The sequence below is a fragment of the Anoplolepis gracilipes genome, chromosome 9 (assembly GCF_047496725.1).
Source record: "Anoplolepis gracilipes chromosome 9, ASM4749672v1, whole genome shotgun sequence".
Lineage (NCBI taxonomy): Eukaryota > Metazoa > Arthropoda > Insecta > Hymenoptera > Formicidae > Anoplolepis > Anoplolepis gracilipes.
In genome coordinates this window covers 8,173,929-8,196,372 of record NC_132978.1, presented here as the reverse complement: position 1 = coordinate 8,196,372, position 22,444 = coordinate 8,173,929, and the positions used below count along the sequence as shown (strand labels likewise).

At 36.0% G+C, this 22,444-nt stretch overlaps 2 protein-coding genes across 2 annotated transcripts in view; one reads left to right on the top strand and one right to left on the bottom strand.

The window, feature by feature from the left end:
- Crp (transcription factor cropped) overlaps window positions 1-22,444 on the bottom strand; it is a 137,586-nt gene that overhangs the window by 8,372 nt on the left and 106,770 nt on the right. Inside the window, exons 3-4 of the mRNA XM_072898780.1 lie at window positions 3,730-3,877; window positions 626-888 (exon numbers count right to left, since the gene is read on the bottom strand). Of these exons, the coding sequence (XP_072754881.1) occupies window positions 626-888; window positions 3,730-3,877 (411 nt within the window). The remainder of the gene's footprint in view (window positions 1-625; window positions 889-3,729; window positions 3,878-22,444) is intronic.
- On the top strand, window positions 5,545-7,648 carry LOC140669191 ((11Z)-hexadec-11-enoyl-CoA conjugase-like). The gene is made up of 5 exons (XM_072898788.1): window positions 5,545-5,752; window positions 6,096-6,226; window positions 6,352-6,557; window positions 6,697-6,882; window positions 7,257-7,648. The coding sequence occupies exons 1-5, from the start codon at window positions 5,545-5,547 to the stop codon at window positions 7,567-7,569; spliced, it is 1,044 nt and encodes a 347-aa protein (XP_072754889.1). The 3' UTR covers window positions 7,570-7,648.

Below are 22,444 nucleotides of genomic sequence, written 5' to 3'. Positions count from 1 at the left end.
AGAAGGGAGTTACGCTAATTATTATGATATCGTAGTTGCAAAACCTGTGCTTTGGTAATTTGTTCGTTCGAGGCAGAGGGAGACATGTCGATTGTTTTGCAAACAAAACGTTATTGAAGGAAAAAAAGAAAGAAGAAAAAATCGATTCGATAAAAATAACAAAAATGGTAGCTCGTTGTGTCGCGCGCGGGCTGTTATCAGAAGCATCTCTATTCAAGCAATTAAAACAATGTTTGCAATATTTTTCGCCTGGAAACATTTAAACCCTCGAGGGTTCAAATGAGAGTTCACGGTAGAATTATATTCTGCATCGTATGCAGATGGTAATCTCTCGGCAACCAAAATCCATTTAAACATGTTTCCATATAGATTGTGATATTTCAGTTAAGGCCAGTATATCACGTTTTTATTACATTCTTTTCTTCTTTTTTTATTACCACTTAATTTCGTTTGCAAAATTTCATATTACCCATCCAATTTGTCGCGTATAATTTAATCTTTATATTTTTGTTTTAATTTTGTCAATTACTCTCTATTTTTTTATATATAACATACTGTTGGATTTTTCACTTTTCAAAAATCTTGATCGATTGATGAAAACGATTATACGGAATAAGATAGTTACCTCGTGGGGCTGATAAGCGATTAGTTGATTGTCTCGGAATCTCTCTGGATACAACTGATTCTGTATGGCTCTCATCTGCTTCTCTAAATGCAGTCTCGCGTGACGCTCCCTCTCTAGCTGTCGTCTGAGCTCTACCACCTCGCTGTTCACAACGGAATGTCCCTCTGTGGTCACTGTGATTACAGACAACGGCTCGGGGGACATACTGCCCAAGCCTTCGTCGCCGCTCTCGCTGACATGCATAGGTAGATTAACGACGACGCCTGAACAATAGAAAAAAAAGAACGAATGAAAGAGAAATCAAATTAGAAATATCTTTTAAAGAGATGAAAATAACACGCATGAAAAATTAATTGACAAGTACTACAGTTGTGAACAGTGAGACCAAAATGATCTCGAGTCATTTTTTCTTATCCATTTATAAAAATTTCTTTTCTTTTTAAAACATTTAACGCCAAAGAACATGTGTCAAATAGATAATTGTATGTATGTAAAAGAAAAATTGTTTACGGAGTAAAAACGACTTAATATTTTTGTGAAATTAATTTTGGGAAAGTTTCACAAATTTTCGGGTTACAGATCGTTGGCGAATAACCGCAATAAACTTTCAGAACAAATTCAGATTTCCGGTGTGTGCGCTTCAATGAAACAGTGCGAATACACATATGCGGTATAAACGGGATTGCGAGGCCATGAGCAAAATTAAATCTATGGTCACTGTTTACGATATAGAACAAATATAGAGAGATCCTCTCTCCCCATCTCGCACGGATCAAAGGCCAGTTCATTTATTTCGACGTTATATTAAAGCAAAGTGAATGTAACTTTACGTACTCCTATACGTTACTTCATTTACGCATTGTTTGACGTCATGGAACGTTAAATTATGGTGAATTATAACACGATAAAACGTAGCAAATTGTGTGCACATGTACCATTTTAGCAAATACTTTTCATCAGAACATTTATTAATTAACATTCATGTCGGATAATTTTTACGATAATAGTAATTAAAATTATGGACTATTGCTGTCAATGAGATAATTTCAGTACCATTAGTTTTCATTTTTCAAGTCAAATACAAATTTAAAATAATATTAAATCGCTGATGTTGCCTTTACATCGTTACACATAGTTTAACCAAAAATATATCAGGCTTTTAAATATTATATACATTTCTTGTTACCATATCTGTTTTAATCGTTTAAACTTGATATTGTGTATAAATTTAACGAGTCATACATCAAATATAAAATGTATATTAATAAAAAAAAAAAAAAAGTATTTTTTTCCCTTACATCTCTCTGCGTGACTTAAAAAAAAAAAAAAATATTTTATTGCTACACACACAATTTATACTATAATTCATATTTATAGAGAACATTCGCAACGTATCTGTTTAAATATTAATTTGAAGAGTCGAGTTAGCTTCTTCTTTATAAATTGTGAAACGTTATTCTATCGCTCGGATAATGATTGTAAATGTCGAGACTAATATTTGAAGGCAATCGGAAGGATAACCGCGGTTGATCGATAAAAGTGGCTCGTCGGCATTAAATTCGCTCCGTCGCACAGCCGACGACGAACTTTCTGAATATCGGCGTGCCATCGATGGAGGAAACTAATTTACGATAGAATCAGAAATTGAAATTGTCTCGGTCGAAGTTCGCGACAGATACTTTCCGGCGGCCATATCGCCACGACGGCGACGTCACCGAAACGCCATCGGCATCGGAAAAGGAGAGCCACTTTAATCCATCAAAGTTGTATTTAGCCATCAAAGTAATAACGTCTTTCAAGGGCGAACATGTTCGAGAACAATTCTTGCTATTGTTGTCCACCCGCTTCATTTCACTAAATCCGATATACGTACAATCCGAAAGTTTAATCTTTCAGCGACATAATATCACTTTTTAGTAAAACGAATAAACAATGATATATTATATATAAATTAATTATCATTTATATCAAAATAAAAAATTCCAATATTATTTGGAAATCCTAAGTTTAACTATTCGGTTAGGTTTTTTACTCATTTTATTTTTTAAGAGTAAAAGTAATAAAACGCCCACAGCAAAAAGAGATTCTTCTTTACATATAATAATTGAATTAAGTTCCACGCAAATTAAATTAGATTTTACGAAAGTTTTACATCTGCAATAACCGATATTAAATATATCATCTCGATATTATATATTGAGCTTCCCTCCTGAAATGATTTATACATATATCTTTTTCGGCGTGATACTATAGTCACGAAGAATGTAATTACTTTCGTGAAAATGACGAACGTCTCCCTCAAATGCTTTACATTGATCGTTGTCGCCGACATGGGAGTGATTAAAAAATTCCTACAAAATTTGTCATTCCTACCGCGAAATATGGCACAAGTGTCGTGCGTACTGATTTAATAAATAAATACAAGAGAGGCTGTCAAATTTTTAAATATGTTATGGCGACACGTTCGAATTTACCAATTCGTCCAAGCAAATAAATCTGTAAAGTTATGTTCGAAAACGCGATGTTATTCAGTTGGGCGCGAGAAAGTTTTCGAGACTCAACAATTCAATTTCGCGATTGAAAAATAACTTATGGTTCAACGTTACACAAGTAAACCGTGAAATAAGCGGATCGCAATGTATATTTCCGCAACTTTTCGCGCTCTGCTCCGATTGTTTCCGCTTTTTGTTTTTATGATCCTAAATCCACACCGCGGGACAGTGCAATCGCGGTCACACGGGCGATAAATAATTCAAACCCATTTGGAAAATCTCGTTATGCGATGAACGTTAATTCCATTGCTTTTACGTGTACAAATGTTTGCGAACAAGCAATGGTCGCAATGATATTTTATTGATGCATTTTTGTACTAACGCTATATTTTCGTATGATATATGTTTCGATATTCTGCGATATATATTTATTTTTATCACGATTTTTTTTTAAAAGATATGCAGAAACCGCAAGGAAGTTCTTAATTAATAAAAACAGGAAAAATTATGATTCTTAACAAAAATATAAAGCTCTTACTTTTTGCATATATACAAGTATAATTAATTAATTTACATAAATTAATTAATTAAAAGATGACATTAAACTTTTACCTTGAGTGTCGGATTTGCGTTTCTTAGGTACATCGCCACCTTCGTGTTGATTTACCAACCGTTTCAGTTGACAATTTTGCGATAGTAATTGTGTCTTCTCTTGCTCTAATTGGTATATGTATTCGGCAGTCTGTTGAAGTATCGCGGCCTGTAACATAAATAAAAAAACAAATTATTTCGCACATCCTGTTTCATCTCATCATTATGTACAAATTGTAATCTGACATTAAAATACACGTGGCGTATCAAAATGTAGTAAAAAATCATCAGAATTTATTTTTATGCTTAAAGCGAAATCGACAATGACAATAAAAAGCGTATCAAAATGTAGTAAAAAAATTGTCGAGAATATTCAACGAGAAACGTGAATCCCTACGATAAATCGCAAAGAGATCGCATTCACCGCAGGTGCCTCCTACACATTATTCGCAACCTGCATTGAAGGGACGCGATAGCGGGTAAAGGCGACGGGGGCTTCCTGTTTACGTGCCCCACGAGCTTAAGGGGTTTTACATGGTCAGAGGGAGAAAAAGAGGAAGGGGGGACCACACTGTGCGCGGAGCCAGCCGATAACATCCGGCGACGGGTATCGCGTGTCACGCGTACTACGTCGTAGTAAAACGGGAATGGCTTCGAAGAGCCAGATCGGCGAAAACAAAAGGGCCGATTGATACCCGGCCGCAGCGCGGGGTAACGGGGCCGGGTGTACGGTTCGCACCTGCCGACAGGTGGTTAACGAACAGATGCCCCGCGTACGCTCCGATCGTAAATGCACGAATGATTCTCGCCATCGCGCCTCGTCTTTTCCCCGAGCAACCGGTCCTTTGCGTTACGTGTAAAAACATATTCGATTATCCTTCTCCTCTTCTCTCGGGAGGGTTTTTTTTTTTTTTTTTTTTTTTTTTTTTTTTTTTTTTGGCTAATTGGATATCAGCCTAGAGCGATCGCGCAATTGGTATCGCGCAATTTCTGCGTACCAATCTGTCTATTTCTATCTATTTACATATCTCTTTCTCTCGCACATATAGAATAATTTAAAAATATAGAAATTGAAAAGAGACAAAAAAGACTAACTTTAAATAAATGAAATAAAATGTGTGTATAAGAGCAAATATATAAATTAATTAAAAATTAAGAAATAAAAAATGACTTTATTATGTCAATTTCTGATTCATATCAATTAAAAATAATAAAAATGAAGAAAGATCGCGCATATACACAGAAGATAAATTGTTATATATATTAAATATATGTTTTATATTATTTCTTACAAAATGTTTTTAAAATTAAAAATTGTATTACAAAATATGCTCTAATGATACTCTAAAAAATCATAAAAATTTTTGTATCGCAGAATACAATATATTCACACAGATATCTCATCTTTATTAAAGTTTATTGATTTTATATTCACTAGAATATGGAAGTGATCGAAACAATAAAAACGGATATGCAAACGCGGGTCACGAAGAAGAGCAAGCAAAAATAATTAAATGAAACATTACAAATATAATTTGAGGTCACGTTTATTTTCACAAGCATGCATAAAAGGAATTAATGATTTCACAAGAAGTATATAAACGCGAATGTAACGTGGAAGAATCACAATTCTCGAACGATATTACTGTGAATCTAAATACACCGAAGTCACATTTCTTAATTATTTATTATTAATTCTTATTATTTAAACTTAATAGTTTAAAAGTAAATCTAAAATTACGGATTGTGAATACAAGAGAATAAATACTTGACAAATTTTACGAACAAAATTTACACTTAATAAATTTCCGAAAAAATTGCATTGTCTTTCTAAATATGGGCACAGAAGAGAACCATGACAAAACTGACAATAAAACTTACGAGGTGGAGGAAATGTTCAACAAGAAAATAGGAACCGATATGAATTATCGGCATTCGTTCGTTTGGCCGCTTGTCATAACTCATACACTTCTTCAGATATCATGGCTCATTGGATTATACACACTACTCTTTCACGAAGTAAAATTAGCTACTAAAATTTGGAGTAAGTATCGAACTTAAAACATGTATACAAAACTATAGTATTAGCATCGTATTATACATATAAATGTATCGTGAGAAATTGAAATTGTTATATATTTTAATAACAAAACATTTTATTCTTGACATTTAATTACATATATTTTTGAGATTAAAATGAGTGCATATTATGTATATGCTGAAAAAATATAATTAACTTTTCTTTTATAAAATATTTCTGAAAAGAATTCTTATACGTTCGTTTTATGATCAATTTCTCATAAAAGCTGCATGATTTTTTAAATTTCTCTTTAAAATCATTGATTATCAAAAGACTCATAATAAACATTAATAACGTTAATTTTTAGCGTTCTGCATTGCATATTTGTCTGGTAACGGAGTTTCGGTAGGCACGCATCGTTGTTACACTCACAAGGCTCTGAAAGCTACTAAACCTTTGAAGATTATTTTCTTATTTTTACAGCTCATGGCAGGCCAGGTAAAAAAAAAAAATAGTAATTGTATTTTTTTAACAAAATATTTGTTGCACATGATATGTTGAAGAAAAAAATAAAAGATCTCGTGTCGCACAGTCTTACAAACACAATTTTATTTTCATATCAGAATAGCACGTTTACGTGGGTTAGGGATCACAAACTTCACCATACATACAGCGATACGGACTTAGATCCCCACAATTCCAGGAGAGGATTCTTTTTTTCTCACATCGGTTGGCTTATGGTGAAAAAGCATCCGCTGCTGGTCAAAAAGCAGAAGCAGATCGATGTTTCCGAATTGCTCGCTGACAAAATGTTGATGTTCCAACACAGGTAAATGATACCACAAATTATTTATACCAAATTACGCACCAAAGAAGTACAATAGCCGCGCATTAAAAGTTTAAATACCGATTGTAGTTGTAAGTCATAAATATAATAAAACAATACAAATGTGTGATGATCTTTTCAGGTACTTTGTCCCGCTTTATTTAGTTGTAGCGGTTGTCTTTCCGGTGTCGGTGCCAATGTACTTCTGGAACGAGACATTATGGTCGTCGTTCTTCGTGGCATATTGCTTTCAATATGTCACCCTCCTCCACGTCACTTGGACTACAAATTCATTCGCTCATTTATGGGGCATCAAGCCTTACGACAAGTGAGTTTATTATCTCGATATCACATTATTAAGTTGCCTCAAAAAATTTTTGATTCGAGAAATCTGATTTGTATTATATAAAAGTAAATTTATTTATTTATTATATTCAAATGTAAACATAATTCTTTTACACAAAACACTATTCTAAACTTTGTCATTTTATACTCACTTAATTAACATTTACTCTAATTACAAATGTTGCTTTATTCACTATATGATCAATTTAAAATCAAATTTGATTATATGTTATATATTTGATTTTAATGTGAAATCTATATCGATTTCTTTTTCGAGTGAAATATAAAAGATTACAAAAATCGTATATAATTGTTTTGCAAAACACTACAATATCATTATTTGTAATAATTTTTCAGGAGAATCCAAGCAACACATTCGACTGTTTCTTGGCTCGCAACAATTTTAGATGGCTGGCATAATTTCCATCACGTTTTTCCTTTTGACTATCGAATGGCCGAACTTGGAGTGTTTCCTGGTGTAAGTGCATATATAATCGATTTTCTCGATTATGTGGGATTAGCTTATGATTTGAAAACAGCCTCGTCTAATATCATTTATAAACATATGAAGAAATATGGAGATGAGACAGGACAAAAAATGCTCGCCAAGAAGGAAAAGAAGGATCTTCCACCGCAGAAAAATATATTAGAAATTTTATTGGAAAATTAAATTGAAAGTCAAAATTGCGAATTGCGTCTATAAATTTTGCAACACTAGTTTAAAGATATCTTGTATAACAAAAATAAAAATGGCAATCGACAAAGTTTGTTCAGACACTCGCGATGTGAATTAACGCGTTTCTCATCTCGTTCGTATCGAAGATCACCTTTTGCTCTTTCGAGAATGGAATAAAAAAATGTTCTCCCGAAGCAGGTTAGCACGTCGATTATTACACTGGAAGACCATGAGCTCTCGCGATTTATATGGTCCGTTCGACCCAAGTTCCAACGCACGTGCCGAAATCTTGTTAGACGATTATTCGCTCTGCAAAAGTCCACGCAGGCGCCAAGGTCACTTGCTGGCGGCAGCAGCGACGATTTATGCAACAAGTAACAATTTATGCGTGAGATCGCACCTCTTCCTCTTTTTCGAACAAGCCAGCAATTTCGCGTATCCAGTTATTTAATTTATATATTTTTATATTAATAATAATATTGAAATTTATACGTAATTTTAATTTTAAAAGCTTTCTCTCAATTTAAGATTTTTCTGAATTTTTCGTAATTCTGGGTAAAAAAAAATATATATATTCTATTGTCAATAATAATAATAAATTAATAATAAAGAATGAAAAATTTTAACATACAGAAGTGAGGGAAAGATTTTTAATCCGTCAGTTATTCCGTTTCCATTTTCGCCCGTATATCAGTAAAAATGTAGAGTACGACAGCTGTGCGGTCGTCCGTCTGAATGGGGTGACGATCGATATAGAGGTACAAGATGAGAAGGGTGAAATAATGCCGGCAGCTGGCGATCGAAAGAGAGGAACATTCGCTGCAACGCACGATCGCGTGTCTGAGTTCGTGACCCCACCTGCTGAACTCGTTTCCACGAAGCAGGGTCACAACTGCCCTCAAAATAATCGACGAAGCGATATTGTGTATGTATATAAATGTATGTGTGTGAATGCACGTTAGTTCTTACGCGTAATAACAGTCTGTCAAATAAATATCTATCTACGTAAAAAAATCAAGTAATCTTTTGCGTTTAATAAAAAATTTTTAATTTCACCCTCTTTTTCTCTTAACTTATTTACCATCGTTCTGCTTCGAAACAATTTTTCAAATATTTCTGGATCATTGAATGCAAAAATTCAACACTTTGACTTCGGCTCTCTTTTGACGATTAACCCTTACTCCGTTCTGATGGATCCATTTTTGTCTGTGATTTTTCTAACAACGCCAATTTCTCAAAAACAAATAATCATAAAATAATATATTTACGTAAATTATTTTTCAAATTTATTATTTTAGTCTTTATTTAGAATGTTCAAAGAATGTATATACATTTTTTCAGATTTTTTAAAACACTTTTACATATTAATAAACTTATCGAAAATACGCTGACCCACCTGTACAGTTAGAAGGTGCGAAAAATAACAATACGGAGTAAGGGTTAACATTCATTAATGCAAATAATAACATTTTAATTTCGACATACAATTCTTTCTTATATGAAAAACATTAATTTGAAAGAATTTAAGAAGACTGAGCGCTTTCGATGTAGAATATTTTTGTATCGCTGTCGTTGCACGCAACTGTGGTATTCTACTACGTGTGCAGTCTTTTCTCCTCCTTCGCTCTCGTCCTTTCGTCCCTTCCCACTCTCGCCCTTCTCTTTCACACTTTCTCCCTTTTCTTCCTGCAAGAGAGAGCTCCCACCAAGGACTTGCCGCTCTTCTATCGTCGAATCTTTCCTTCTTCAGTTCGCGAGAACTTTCCCGTCGAGAATCTCCCCGCCGCCTCGGCAATCGGATTTCTTTCTTCTTGTTGCAGCGGCAACGACAGCATTCCAAAGCATTCGGGTTGGGAGAGAGAGGAAGAAAGAGAGAGGGAGAAAGAGAGTGCAATCTACCAAAGTCGCCCTCTTCGTTTACGATTCCGCGCACGAATCCAACAGGAATTCCTTGCTATTCGCGTTGCCCTATTGTTCCCGTTTGCGAATCGCCTTTCCTCGCTGTGTCTCCTACTTGGCTACAAATTGCCGTCATGATAGCAGACGTTAAATGAAAGGAGAATGAAAAGATAAGACGGTATCACGTAAGATATCAAATGTTAGTTATACTGACGTATATCGCTGCACAGTTTGCATATGATATCTTAATAATTTTAACTCTCGCGCACGACGAGTTTTCAGCGGGAGATTAATTTAAAATTTAAAATTATTGATATACAATATATTATTATATACGTAATTTTTGTTATATATAATAATTCTTAATTTTAATAACGATCTCTACTTGATAAAACTTTCTTGAAATTTCTATGTTATACTTTTGATGATAAAACGGGTTAAGCAAGTTATAGAATTAATAATATATGTCCTACTTAAATCTGTTTGATATGCACATTTAGTCTTGTTTCTCTCGGAAGACGACGCAGTCAGGATCGTCGTAATTAATTGCTGTTATTATACCGTGCATTTTATGCGCTTAATTATATAAGATACACGAACGAAAATTTTCGAGGCGGAACGGCGCCAATGATTTACCGATAAAACGCCCGCCATCGTTACGGCTCTGTTATTATTATATCGCAATTACTTCGCTTATAAAAGCGACAACTTGCTTGCAAATGTATTCTTTCAGCTAGCGTGCAGAAATATGAAAAATGCATAAAATTTACATTTTTCAAAACAATTCGATAGTAATTAGTTGTCAATCTTGGTAATAGTACGTTTAATATAAAAGTAATTAAGGTAATTAAGAGATCTTTTTCTTCTTCTTCTTCCGATATTATTTTATTATAATTGTATATAAGAAAGAAACTTAGGTAATCAAAAGTTTTCTTGGAGAACAAATCTCAATAATAAAATAAGTTTCAACAGTCGCACAGTTCAAAGGATTGAAAAATCTTTCTATCTAAAATAAATAATCTCGTCCTTTATCTTTCTCCTTAATTCTTTCTACCTATCTCTTACTGTCTTCTGATTTCTTTTTCTTTCCGCAATGTCGCAATACGCGATTACATATTTCACGAAGGAATCAAATGTGGGGATTCGCAAAGCCTAATTAGGATTCCCGGTGATGAGGTAACGAAGAAGACGAGGTCAGACCAGCGCGGAGAAGATAAAAAGATGGGTCGGCCTGCGGCCGTTTCCGAAGCACCTTCTTGGAAGAGAATCCTTTGTGACCACTCGTCGTATATGCTAAGTAAGCGGCTCCGCCGGCGTTCTAAGACGAAACCAGAGATGTTAGAAATTCGAACCGGCTTCACGACGGCGCAGCGGCTATAGCAGAATCGCTGGACCGGACGTTGAAAAACGACTAGTGTCCGCTTTCATTTACGATGACGAAATTGCGACATAATTTGCGGTAAAACAGAATTCCGCGCTTACGTGGCACTAAGTTTCCTTCGTATTGTTTAGCCGGAATGACATCAAAATTCGACATATATGCTAAAAATGGTTTTTATATATTTTACAAGAAAAAGTTTTTGACAGTCGTATAAAAAAAAAAGTTTGTAAAAAAAATAATAAAAAGATTTAAATCTCTTTAAAAAAATTTTTCATCGCTCATTAGAATTTTAATAGTACTTTGATAGAGAGGCGAGTAGAACAATATCTTCTATACATAAAGTAGCACTCTCTATAGGTTTCAAGGTCTCTAGGTTTCATGTCACAACGCAATTATGGAAGAAAGTAATAGTATCGATAATTGAGCAAGTTTTTTTACCTAATTTGCTCGATTGTAGTCATTCGAGCGGCGACCGCGCGTCGTCTATTATTTGTGTCTCTCCTACGCAAACATATAATTATTATATCCCTCCCCCCCGCCCTCCTCCCCTCCTCTCCAGACGCGATCTCGCGCGACACTGAAATTCCCCGGCTTAATCGACGCGCGCGCGAGTAACGCGCGAAGTATAATATTCCATAGGAGAGATATTTCGCGTTTCGCCGCGCGCGTTATACGCTTCAGCATTACTCCACCAAGGGAGAATTATAAATCGGGCGCATTTGTTCGTACGTCACGGTACATTGCGACGGGGCGTCGCGGCGGCGCCAGACGTCGGCGCACGCGAAAAGCGCTTTTCCGCGTGTGGGCGCATGAACGAAAATACGTTTTCTGCGAAACGCTCCGTCGTCATTTACCATCCTTCTCTGCTTCGTTCACTTCCCCTCCTTTTCTGCTTTTACGCTGCGATCTCAAAGCGCTCTGTCGCCGTACCGTGATTAAAAACGTTTATTGCCGCCTCCTTGGACATGACGGAACAAGAGACTCTTCTCTGCCGAGCGAGCGAGCGAGTGAATGATATTCCGCGGATATTACTTTTGCCAAAAGTGGACGAAAATGGCTCGCTCCATTCGTGTGAGTTAATTTTTAAATCTTGAAATCTTTAAAATGACTGCCAGTGCGCATTCCAATCTCAAGAGATAGTAAATATATTAAAAGAGAACGCTTTTTCTCTCATTTCATTCCTCGCCATTGCAGTTCCTCCTTACATACAGAAAATTAGTCTGTCTACTATTTAATTTCAATTCAAGTTACTATTCAAGTTCAATCGTTGCATATAATAAATACAAAAAAAATAACGTAGAAGAATATCGATTTAATACAATTATGTCAAATGATATTTTATTAATAATTTTGTTTATATTTAGTAATTTACTCGTAAAATTTAGATTCCTTAAATTTATGATAATATTGTAAACTAAAAAAAAAATAGATTAAAGAGAAAAGAAAAAAAGGAAAAATCGTCAAAAAAATAGCGTCAAAGAATAAAGTTAATATCACAGTTAAGATTTTTATAGTACTAGACTACTAACATTAAAAGGCAGCCATTTATAATTGTGCAAAATGTATATAGATTGGATTAATATTTACACTGTATCGTATTTTTCAATTTGCCGACAGTTATTAAAATATAAGATATTATCTTATACATATATTTATTATTAACAAATATTGATTACTATTTTGGATTAATATTCTATTTATTAATACAGTAATAATATTCTGCTTAATTATAAATGGCTGTCATGGTTTCATCTTTAGCAACACCGCTATTAGCGGGTCTAATATAATATATAGAAGTCTGTGGTTAAGACATAAAGGAAGAAGAGAAGGGAAAACAAGATGTCGGGCAAGAGTGACCAGTATAGTGTTATGCAACTGCATTCTGAATATGGTATGTTCTCATACGTGAACTCGAGGACATTACTCCCTGTGTGACACGACTCGTTGTATCAGGGTTTCAATGCGATATCCAAAATAAGTAAAACAAGATTTATAATATTAGCATCCAATAACATGTAATAATTGTGATTTTCGTAGTAAAAATATATTAGATATAGTATGTAAAAGTTAGAAACAGAGTTTCAAAATAAACGTTGGTTAATTAACTTTGATTAAATTTAATTCGACTTTCATAAAAGCAACTAATGATAAAATAGTAATAACTGCTCTATGAAATCCAATATTTAATATAAATACATGTTTCGTCATAATTCTAACAAACTGTGAATCACGAAAAATCTATACTTATAATTATATAAGAAAAATGAGCAAATATTATTCTTACGATACAGTCGACTTAGTTTGTGGCAGTAGGATGATATTTTTGTTCATACCTGTAACAAAAAAAAAGGCAGCAATTAGTATAAACTGAATTGATATTAACGTGATTAAATAATACCGTTCCGAAAAATAAGCTGATAAAAAACGAGGAGTATACTAATCTAAAATTTTTTGTAGACAACCTCACGATAATATAATATTTAAGAAAGTATAATATTTCTGATCAATAACCGCACATCACTTATAAGTGACGGAAATCGCGTAGAAATTCTCCAAACATATAAACGTTAAGTGTGACAAGCGTCCGTTCGTCACTCTATATCAGTCGACGTATGAGTGACGTTTAAGCTTATCTTAAACGAGCGAGGAAAGACGGTTGACGACGGACGTTTGTGAAAGCTCGAAAATCGATCGTGATCGGGCAAGTTGATGAGAGAGAATCGATATATCTGACTTGATCCGCTTATGGCGGGAGATACGCGTTCTCGAAGCTTGTCAACAAGAGAATTGTCGCGCTCAAAGAGTCCTACATTATACATATATCGGCCTCTCGCGCATCTTGCGCGTCATGTTCACGCGTGATCGGCAGTTCATTACCGTAAATACATATAACGTCTATGTCCACGTAACAACGTTGCTGCGGTTCAACATACCTCTCGTCGTCACGCGGTCGTTAGACTCTACGCGCCGGCTATATAAAATGCGACCGGCAGGAATGCGCGTGGGAATGCGTGCATGCGTGCGTACGTACGTATGTACGAGAGAGGAAAGTTATGCGTTCTCAATGCGAATCGATATTAACAGCCACATGCCTATTGCACACCACGTTTCGTTTCGACTAAGTAATCTTCGTCTTTGACTGACTGTGAGAGAGAGAATCACACAGCAGGAAAATACTGCCATATATTTACGAGTTCCTCCATTTTAAATCTTTTCTTTTATTATCCGTATTTTGTATGAATAAGACAGATAATAAAATATCCTCTCTTCCTTCTTTAAAAATCCTTCTTTACGTGGATGACAGTTAATGTTGAACATAATGTCAGTTCGTCCGATATGAATAAAATATTTGACACAGTGTGTTTTTGATGTACTGTGTATGAGTGTGTGTGTGTGTGTGTGTGTAGAAAATTTCAGAACATAATTTCCAGACTTATTACCTTACATAATATATAATTTATTACGCATATATCGATATAGCCAGCCCGGATCAATTTATTTGATGGCCATTACGTTGGAAATGTCAGAATCTCACGCTTTTTAAGATATTATAAAACTATATTTTTAGGAAATATTATATACAGAGTGGGTTTATATGAAATTAGTTTATGTGTTTTAAGAAAAATCTCATTTATTTTTCGATATAAAAAATTAGAGAAAATTTCTTGCGCGTTCTAGATCGTTATTCGATACAATTGCACTGAGCGCGATGTTAATGTTCTCAAATGAAAAAAACACGACTAATCGGATCAGTGCACTATAAGTGAGTCAAACGTATATCTTTTGTCGGATTTGAAGGCGCGCATCGAATCGACGACATCTAAAAGCATCGAATTACTGGCTTATGAGATTTCTAACGATATTCTAGTTACAGATAAGTTTGTCTCGGATAATCCGTTTGCGCGTAATGCTTCCTATCTAACATCTTACGAAGCATTACGAGGTTCGTTCTTTTTTGCTAAAAAATATACAGATTAAATTAATCTTATAATTCTATAATCTATTTCTCGTATGAAAACATTTACAAATATTTTTCAAAATGTTGGTATACATGCAACGTGTTTTTATGTTTCAAGAAAATGTTTACATCCCAAAAAATACAAACTTTTGTTAAATTTGCTACTTCTACTATTATTAGAATTCAAATTTATGACAATGTTAGGCGTGAACTGAGGCTAATCCCGAATTTATTGCTTCTATATATTAATGAGAAATTAATTATAATATTGACTTGAAAAAAAAGTTAGGAACAATTTCTCAATTGACTCGAGTCACCTTGTCACGATATGACAAATGCGAATAAGTAAGAATATATGTAGTATTTTAGATAGTAATCGGAAATAAATTGTTTATTAACGATTCGACGAAGCAAATACGTTTGTGAGGGTCGTGCAAAACGATCATGATACTTAAAATGTGTAAGAGAGAAAAGAAAAAGAGGGAAAGAGAGCGCGAAAAGAATATACAGCTATATACACACAAATGATAAGGACGAACGTGCATCAGATATCCTCCGGGTGCAACACGACGGGCTGTGGCTGCATTCCCGAGGGAGAATCAACGTCGATAGCGCGACGGGCGTGTAATTACTGGCCTCAGCCAGACTCATGGAAAAGCCGGTAATTAGTTAGCGCGCTCCAGATTCGATGTTTGAGCAGATAAGCTGGCGCCTCGACCGCCACCGTGACAGCGACGCCAGCGGCTCGCAATCAACTGGTTCATGGTCAAGGCCAAGGTCACGTCGCGTACCCACGATGGTCATCGCGTACTTTATCGCGATTCTTTTTTCAGAAGACGAAATTCATTCGGACATTTTAATCCGTCTAATGATAGCATCTTCAACTCCACTTAAGTTTTACTATCTTTAATAGTGAAAAAATTTAATTAATCTTATCTCTTAACGTAGCAATTTCTTTTGAGAATATTATTACAAAAAAATCTACTCATATATGAATCTATTTATTTGCGATGTAAAAAAAAAAAAAAATATATATATATATATATATATATATGAGAAAGCGTAATCTTTCTACGAATGTGAAACCGAGATTTCTTTTGAATTGCAACCAAACTGAATTGATTTCGACAATCGTAGCAGCATCCCGCAGAACTGCGAGTGAACGAGAATCGCTCACAAAAGAGCGACGGTTTCAGTATCGCGTCACGCATAGCAGATTAGCGGCGCGAACGTGGCGTGATAGACCGCGTGCTCGCGTGCATCCGACACTCTTCACGCGAGTTTCCAGGAGCGCGATCGAGTGTCAGTAGTCGGTTCTCTCGTGAGAACGGATATGCGAGAGAGAGAGATCCGACTCGTTGATCTGTATTGCACCGTTCTGCGTATGCATCGCGACCACCAAGCTTGACTGCTGGTTTGACTTCAGAGACTTATTTGTACTCTTCCATTTGTCCGATCGTGCCTTATCATCACGAACAAGAAAAAACAACAGATAAGTCGTCGCGATTAACTCGCCGATAAAATCGGTTCCGATCGGACCCGACAGTTTAAAGTTACGTCGTTGTATATTTTGCTTTTCTCGAATCCCGTTCATAAAATAAATCTCCTCAAATAACTACTATTATCTTCTCGGATAACCACTTCAATGAATAAACTTATTTTCTTTTCTCTTTAGACGCTCATCCGAAAATAAATTGTTCATTACTGAACAGTCGGACATACGTACAACTTAAGTCGTAAAAGATCATATTCGATCGTTCATTTCGATTTCTGCTCACGAGAGGATGACATATATGGTGGCCGACGTAGATCGGAAGTCATTTTGCGCAAGACAAATCGCCGGCTATTGGCCGGTTGTCTTAAGTGCTTGCGACGTTATTACGTCAAACGGAGCTGAGTACCGACGAGACGAATCGGGGCTCGTTTAAACGACCGGAGTCTCAAGGCGACGAGAATCAAGAGTTTATCTTCTCGTCGATCGAACCATTCGGTATAATGCACTCGATTTCACTATCGCGACAATGAAAAACCCCGAGTTTCCCGACTTTTTCACGACGCACTCGTAATAGCGGATTTATGAGTGTATTAATTCCACGCCACGCGATAACCGAGATAAAATGATATGCACCGCGATGGTAATAATCTGACTGACGTAAAATATATACGTAGATGCTTCAATAATTACCGAGAAGGGAATCAATCGTTCGCGAGGAGAATTTAAGTATAGCGCAAGGGGAATTTTAACGCACGAGTTGATGTAACACATAACAAGCTATATATTCGTAATGAAGGTATGCATAATTATCGCGTATATATATTCGATCATGATTTCGATGCTTGGCTTATTAGCAAATGAAGGTATATAATATGATGTTTTTTAAAGTCTCATCTTATCTAGTACTTCCATGTTTCGGATCTGAACGTAATGAATTTTAATATTTATTATACACTTGGTGTGTATAATAATTATTTTGGTACGATAACTATGTATGTCATGAAACATGGAGTGAACCCTGTAGATTTTTTTACGGCACGCAGAACCATGGGAAACATGGGTGACGCACGAGTGTATCCGTGGAAACGTCCCTGACATCGGATTTCCAGAGTCCGGGTGGATTTATACGCGTGCTCGCGTGTAAACAACAGACAGGGTGAAGCGTGTATATACCAGAAGGCCAGCCGGGGAAACTAGTTGCACACATTCGTCGTGGAATAGCACCGCTCGCATTGTGAATCGTGCCGAGATAGCTAGATAGCTAGCTAGCTAGCTAGTTAGCTAGCTAGATAGGTAGGTAGGTAGGTAGGTAGGTAGGTAGGTAGGTAGATACCAGTAGCACGTGGCCGTTTATGGGAGACACGATTCCCATTGGATGCCGAGAGCCGGTGGAGGCATCGGGCGTTGCGGACGACCGTGACCTTGACTGTCGACAAGGACAGTGAAATACAGGCGGCGAACATACAGGCCAGCTCACAACAGGCGGGACCTTGCAAATTTCAACGCGGTCTCACGCAGTTTATCGCCTTATCATCCGATCATTCTTTTATGCAAGCGAGAGTTGGCTAAATATTCCAATGAGGACAACGATTCGAGTACAACTTGCACGACGTTGTCTGAAGACGGAAAACAATGCGTCGCGAATTATGGAAAAACATATTCTTTGTCGAATCAATGATTTTTAATTATATGTGCAAATATTTTAACATTATTTATATTAACATCATTTATATTAAGATTTTTACTTGAGTAGTGCTTGTTAATTTTTCCAATTAAGGATTTATTAGTAAGATTCTTTAAATTCCTTGATTTTAATCGCAAAATAGCCGTAGGTATTATTTTAAATAATTAATATTGTTTAGACTAATTTATTAGAATAATATTTAAAATACATTATAGTAATTTAATAGCATATACTATATCATTACATCTTTTTATCACATATATTATTTAAAAATAAAAATTAATTGACATATTATGAATTAATATACAAGCTTTTAAACATTAATATGCAATTCGGTGAAAGATGAATAGTCCATCAGAGACTTGAAATGATTATCTTGATAATCATAGCTTGTAAAAGTCAAAGGTGCTCGTAAAAGCTTCTCTCAATGTCAAGGTGCACGGCGAATTCTGCACAAGGTTCGCGTGTGAACCAGACTTGAGGCACACGCGTGCAGAGATACCGATTGCAGGAAGAATACGAAAGAGGGGAAAGGGACTCGATGCTTAAACATAGTTTGTTTGCATTCCACGACCGTGGAATAATCGTCCGTCTTTCATGGAAATTATCGTGCATACTATATACATATGTATATGCGATATGTCTTTCTCCATCTTCACCGCGCTTTTCTAATGTCTCTAATAATTGCAATGAAATTTATGACACAGCCGTGTACGGAAAAAAATTATGAAGGGTGTGGCAGAATTTTCAGAATAACTCTTGCGTTAATCAAGACGCGCGGTAACCAAATATATAGCATAATAATTTTATATTACGAGGTTATTATCTTTATAACATTTGTGTGCACATAAAAAATTTAATAATTAAAATTATAAAAATTTGTATATAAATTATACAAGGTAAAACATTTATGCAGAGAATATTATAATCTTTCTAATTTAATTTTATATAGCTATGAGTGCTATTTGCATTTCTGCAGCGTATCTTTTTGCAGTAAACTTGATTTCATGTTCCTGAAAGTTTATCACGACGAGATCATGCGCGCACGCAAACTCCATTTCGAATCCCCAATCATAATGAGCGCAATAAGAGTATCTACTTTGCCATGGTAAGTAGTAGCCACAGAGTAAACAGATGAATACAGAGAAAATCGTCGAATGAGATGGTAGAAGATAATTGCGATGCACCTCGCGACTCTCGTAGGTCTCTTTATAATATTTATGCATTTAAAAGGCGATCGCGTCGATATCGTTGTAAAAAACTCCGGCTGTCTATCGAACTTAAATCCCATTTCAGCGCGACGCAAGCCAAGTAGTTGCCGAGCCCTCGAGAAACTTTAATATCTCGCGTCGTGAGAGATTAAAGATTCAACCGCCGCTGCTTGTCATTCTATCGGCACGTTACTATGAAAGAGAAAAAGAGAAAGACGGAGAGAAAGGAGAGAGACAGACAGAGAGAGAGAGAGAGAGAGAGAGAGAGAGAGAGAGAGAGTACCCTCTTAGCTCTCTCTTTTTCTCTTGCACCAAATTGCGAATCCCTTCGTTTTGCTTCACCCTACGACCTACGACCTACCTCCGGCGACCCATCTTCACCCTCTTCTTCGTTTCTCTCTCTTTCTCTTTCTTTCTCTGTCGTCAAGGCGTCGCGACGCTAAGTCACACTTTTACGGCGTCACCCCGTTAAACCGTTTGCACAGCCCTTTCGGGCGTGACGAAAGCGCTCTTGAGAGGAACCGTTCCGCTTTAGAAAATATATTTTCATCCCGTGATGTGCGCGCTCGACAAAGATTCTCTCTTTCTCTAGCGATGGTACTCATCTGATCTAACTTTCGTAGAATTGAAAAGTTATTTATACGTGTCATCTAACGTGAAGGTAACGTGACAAATAAAGAAATAAAAGATTATTCTTTTGTGTTTGGATTGAATTATTTTTAATTCTGCTCTTAAATTATAAACATAAGTTTTCATTTGAATCAGTATTATTTTGTTGAAGAAAAGGGAATAATTATAACGCATTTATAGCATGATATTTTGTTGAATTGTATACCAGTCGATAGACTGATTTGCATCTTACGATGCTGCAATAGCGTGCCGCGCCCCTGGTGACAGTCAATCATGCTGAATGCTCGTAACGCACGTGAGAAAAAGACAGAAGTATGTAAATGCATTTATGCACGTACAGCTCGTTCGTACATATATACATATACGTTCCGAGAATTTCGTACGATGACACGAAATCTTTTAAGATAAACGAAAACATGAATAAGTAATAAGCTCACGAGTTTGTATATTATCGGAATATCCAGGAAAATAAAATCTTTCGATGGAATGTCCACGAAAATAAAACCATTCAATGTATGATGTGCAAACGGTACGCTCGAGATTTTCTGCAATAATGTAAACGTCACCTCAAATCACGGATACAGTATTGAATGAACATTGCTTTCATTTATATCTATTATTTATATTTTATACATAGAATTCAAAGTTTGTAAAAGAATTGTATTTTCGTGCCACATGAAATGCAAACAAGCTTTCAGAGTAGCAGCGAGATATCAAACATCTTTCGCGTATCAGTTGTTACCGATTAGTATCAATCATTCGTCGAGTCGACTGTTAAGGACATTGCCGCTGTAACAAGTGGCAAAAAGGAATAACGACGGCAGCAACCTACTGCTGCTGCCGAGAATGTTGGTTCGCGGTTGGTGGTGGTAGGGGTGAGTTAGAGAGAGAGAGAGAGAGAGAGAGAGAGAGACGCACGGAATATGTGTGAGAAAATGTAAGCCCGAGAAGTACTATATCCCGCGTATTGCGGTTAACTCTTTCACAGCTATATTTTTTGTACACGGATCTCGCTGGAAAAATCTCTCGCGCATAAAATTTCAGTCAGATGCAGGAATCGTTGAAGTCAGAGGATAACATTTCATTTGTCATAATAAAGTTGGAAAAAAATTTGAAAATTACTTTTTTTAAAAATTACTAAAATATAGAGAGAAATTTAAAGTCCAACTACTTTAAGTCTCTAATTTCACAATGTTTAAGACAAAATTCCATTTAGCATTTCATGTACCTTAATACATGTTAATTTTAATATACAACTATCTTCTGATAATCTATCTTTTCATTTCTCCAATGTTTTATTAAATAAAATTCTATCATAAATATTATTACATATTATATTATAATAGATTGTTAAAAAGAAAATGATTTTTAGATATATTGTCAAAGAATTTGTCATTACAAGTATATATATATAATATCATAGAATTAGAATACCATGAAAATATTACATACTTTGCGTTTATATATTAAAAGTAAATATATTAATATAAATATCTTTTAATTGTATCTGCTTATCAAATGAAAAATACATCATGGAACAGAAGAATTAGTATGAAATTTTTATAAAATATGTACGCAACACGAATGTTCCGAGAACATGCGGCATTCAGCGCAGAGACGACGGCTGCGAGGAAAATAGACCTAACCGATTAAAGAAAACGACTGACCGACCGCCCGGCGAGAGCGGGATACGTACTGCTCTCTCTGTCGTCTCGCGGAACGGCGGACGTTCTATTATCGGCCAACCAAGCGCTATTTTTAGCGTCGATTTCCCGAGGCCGCCCCGTTGCACCGTCGCCATCGGTGCGGAGCGCCACTGACCTCGCCAACCGCTGACGCCGCCGTCGCCGCGACTGCGGTCTAACCGCGAAACTTAGCTGAAATGTCATCTCTTGTCCGCGAGATAGCCTTCTTTCGACCCTTGCGCTGCATTCGCGGCTGTCAGGCGAATATACGATATCGCATTTCAGATTGTCAACCCTTAAGGATTCTACAACGATAATTTAAGATTAAGAATCGCATCTTTGTTGTGTGTGGCTCCTGAAAATTTCATCTCTTGAATAGTACAATTGATTAATCAGGCAGACTCACGATTCCAAATTTTAATTAAATATATTATATTTTATGAATATTCTTTTTTATTTTTTTATATGTATGTTACAAGAATTTTGCGCAATGTTCAATTTTCCAAAAGTCGAATTGAAACCTGATCCGAATCGAATCTTCCGATGATATGTTCGCGCTCTCTTAACGATAATCTTATGAATAGCGAGTAGGGTTGTTTGCGGCGCCTGATTAATAATAGGCCAACAACGAAGTCGTACATCAGCGAAGTCGATAGAGATTGCCAAGTATGCAGACGTTACTTCTATATGAGAGAAGGTGTATCATTAACTTATACCACATCCGCGATGCACGACGGCACATCGATCAAGCGGACATCGCGCATTGACGGAGTAGCGCGGCGAGTCGTTAGACATGATAATAACTATCACATCGACGAGATCGCAGTAACGACCGATCATTAAGCCACGCGGTGTGCTGTCCAATTGAATTCGTCTTTGACCTATTGCGGCGTCGGCGAAGGATCGGGACACGATACATCGTACGT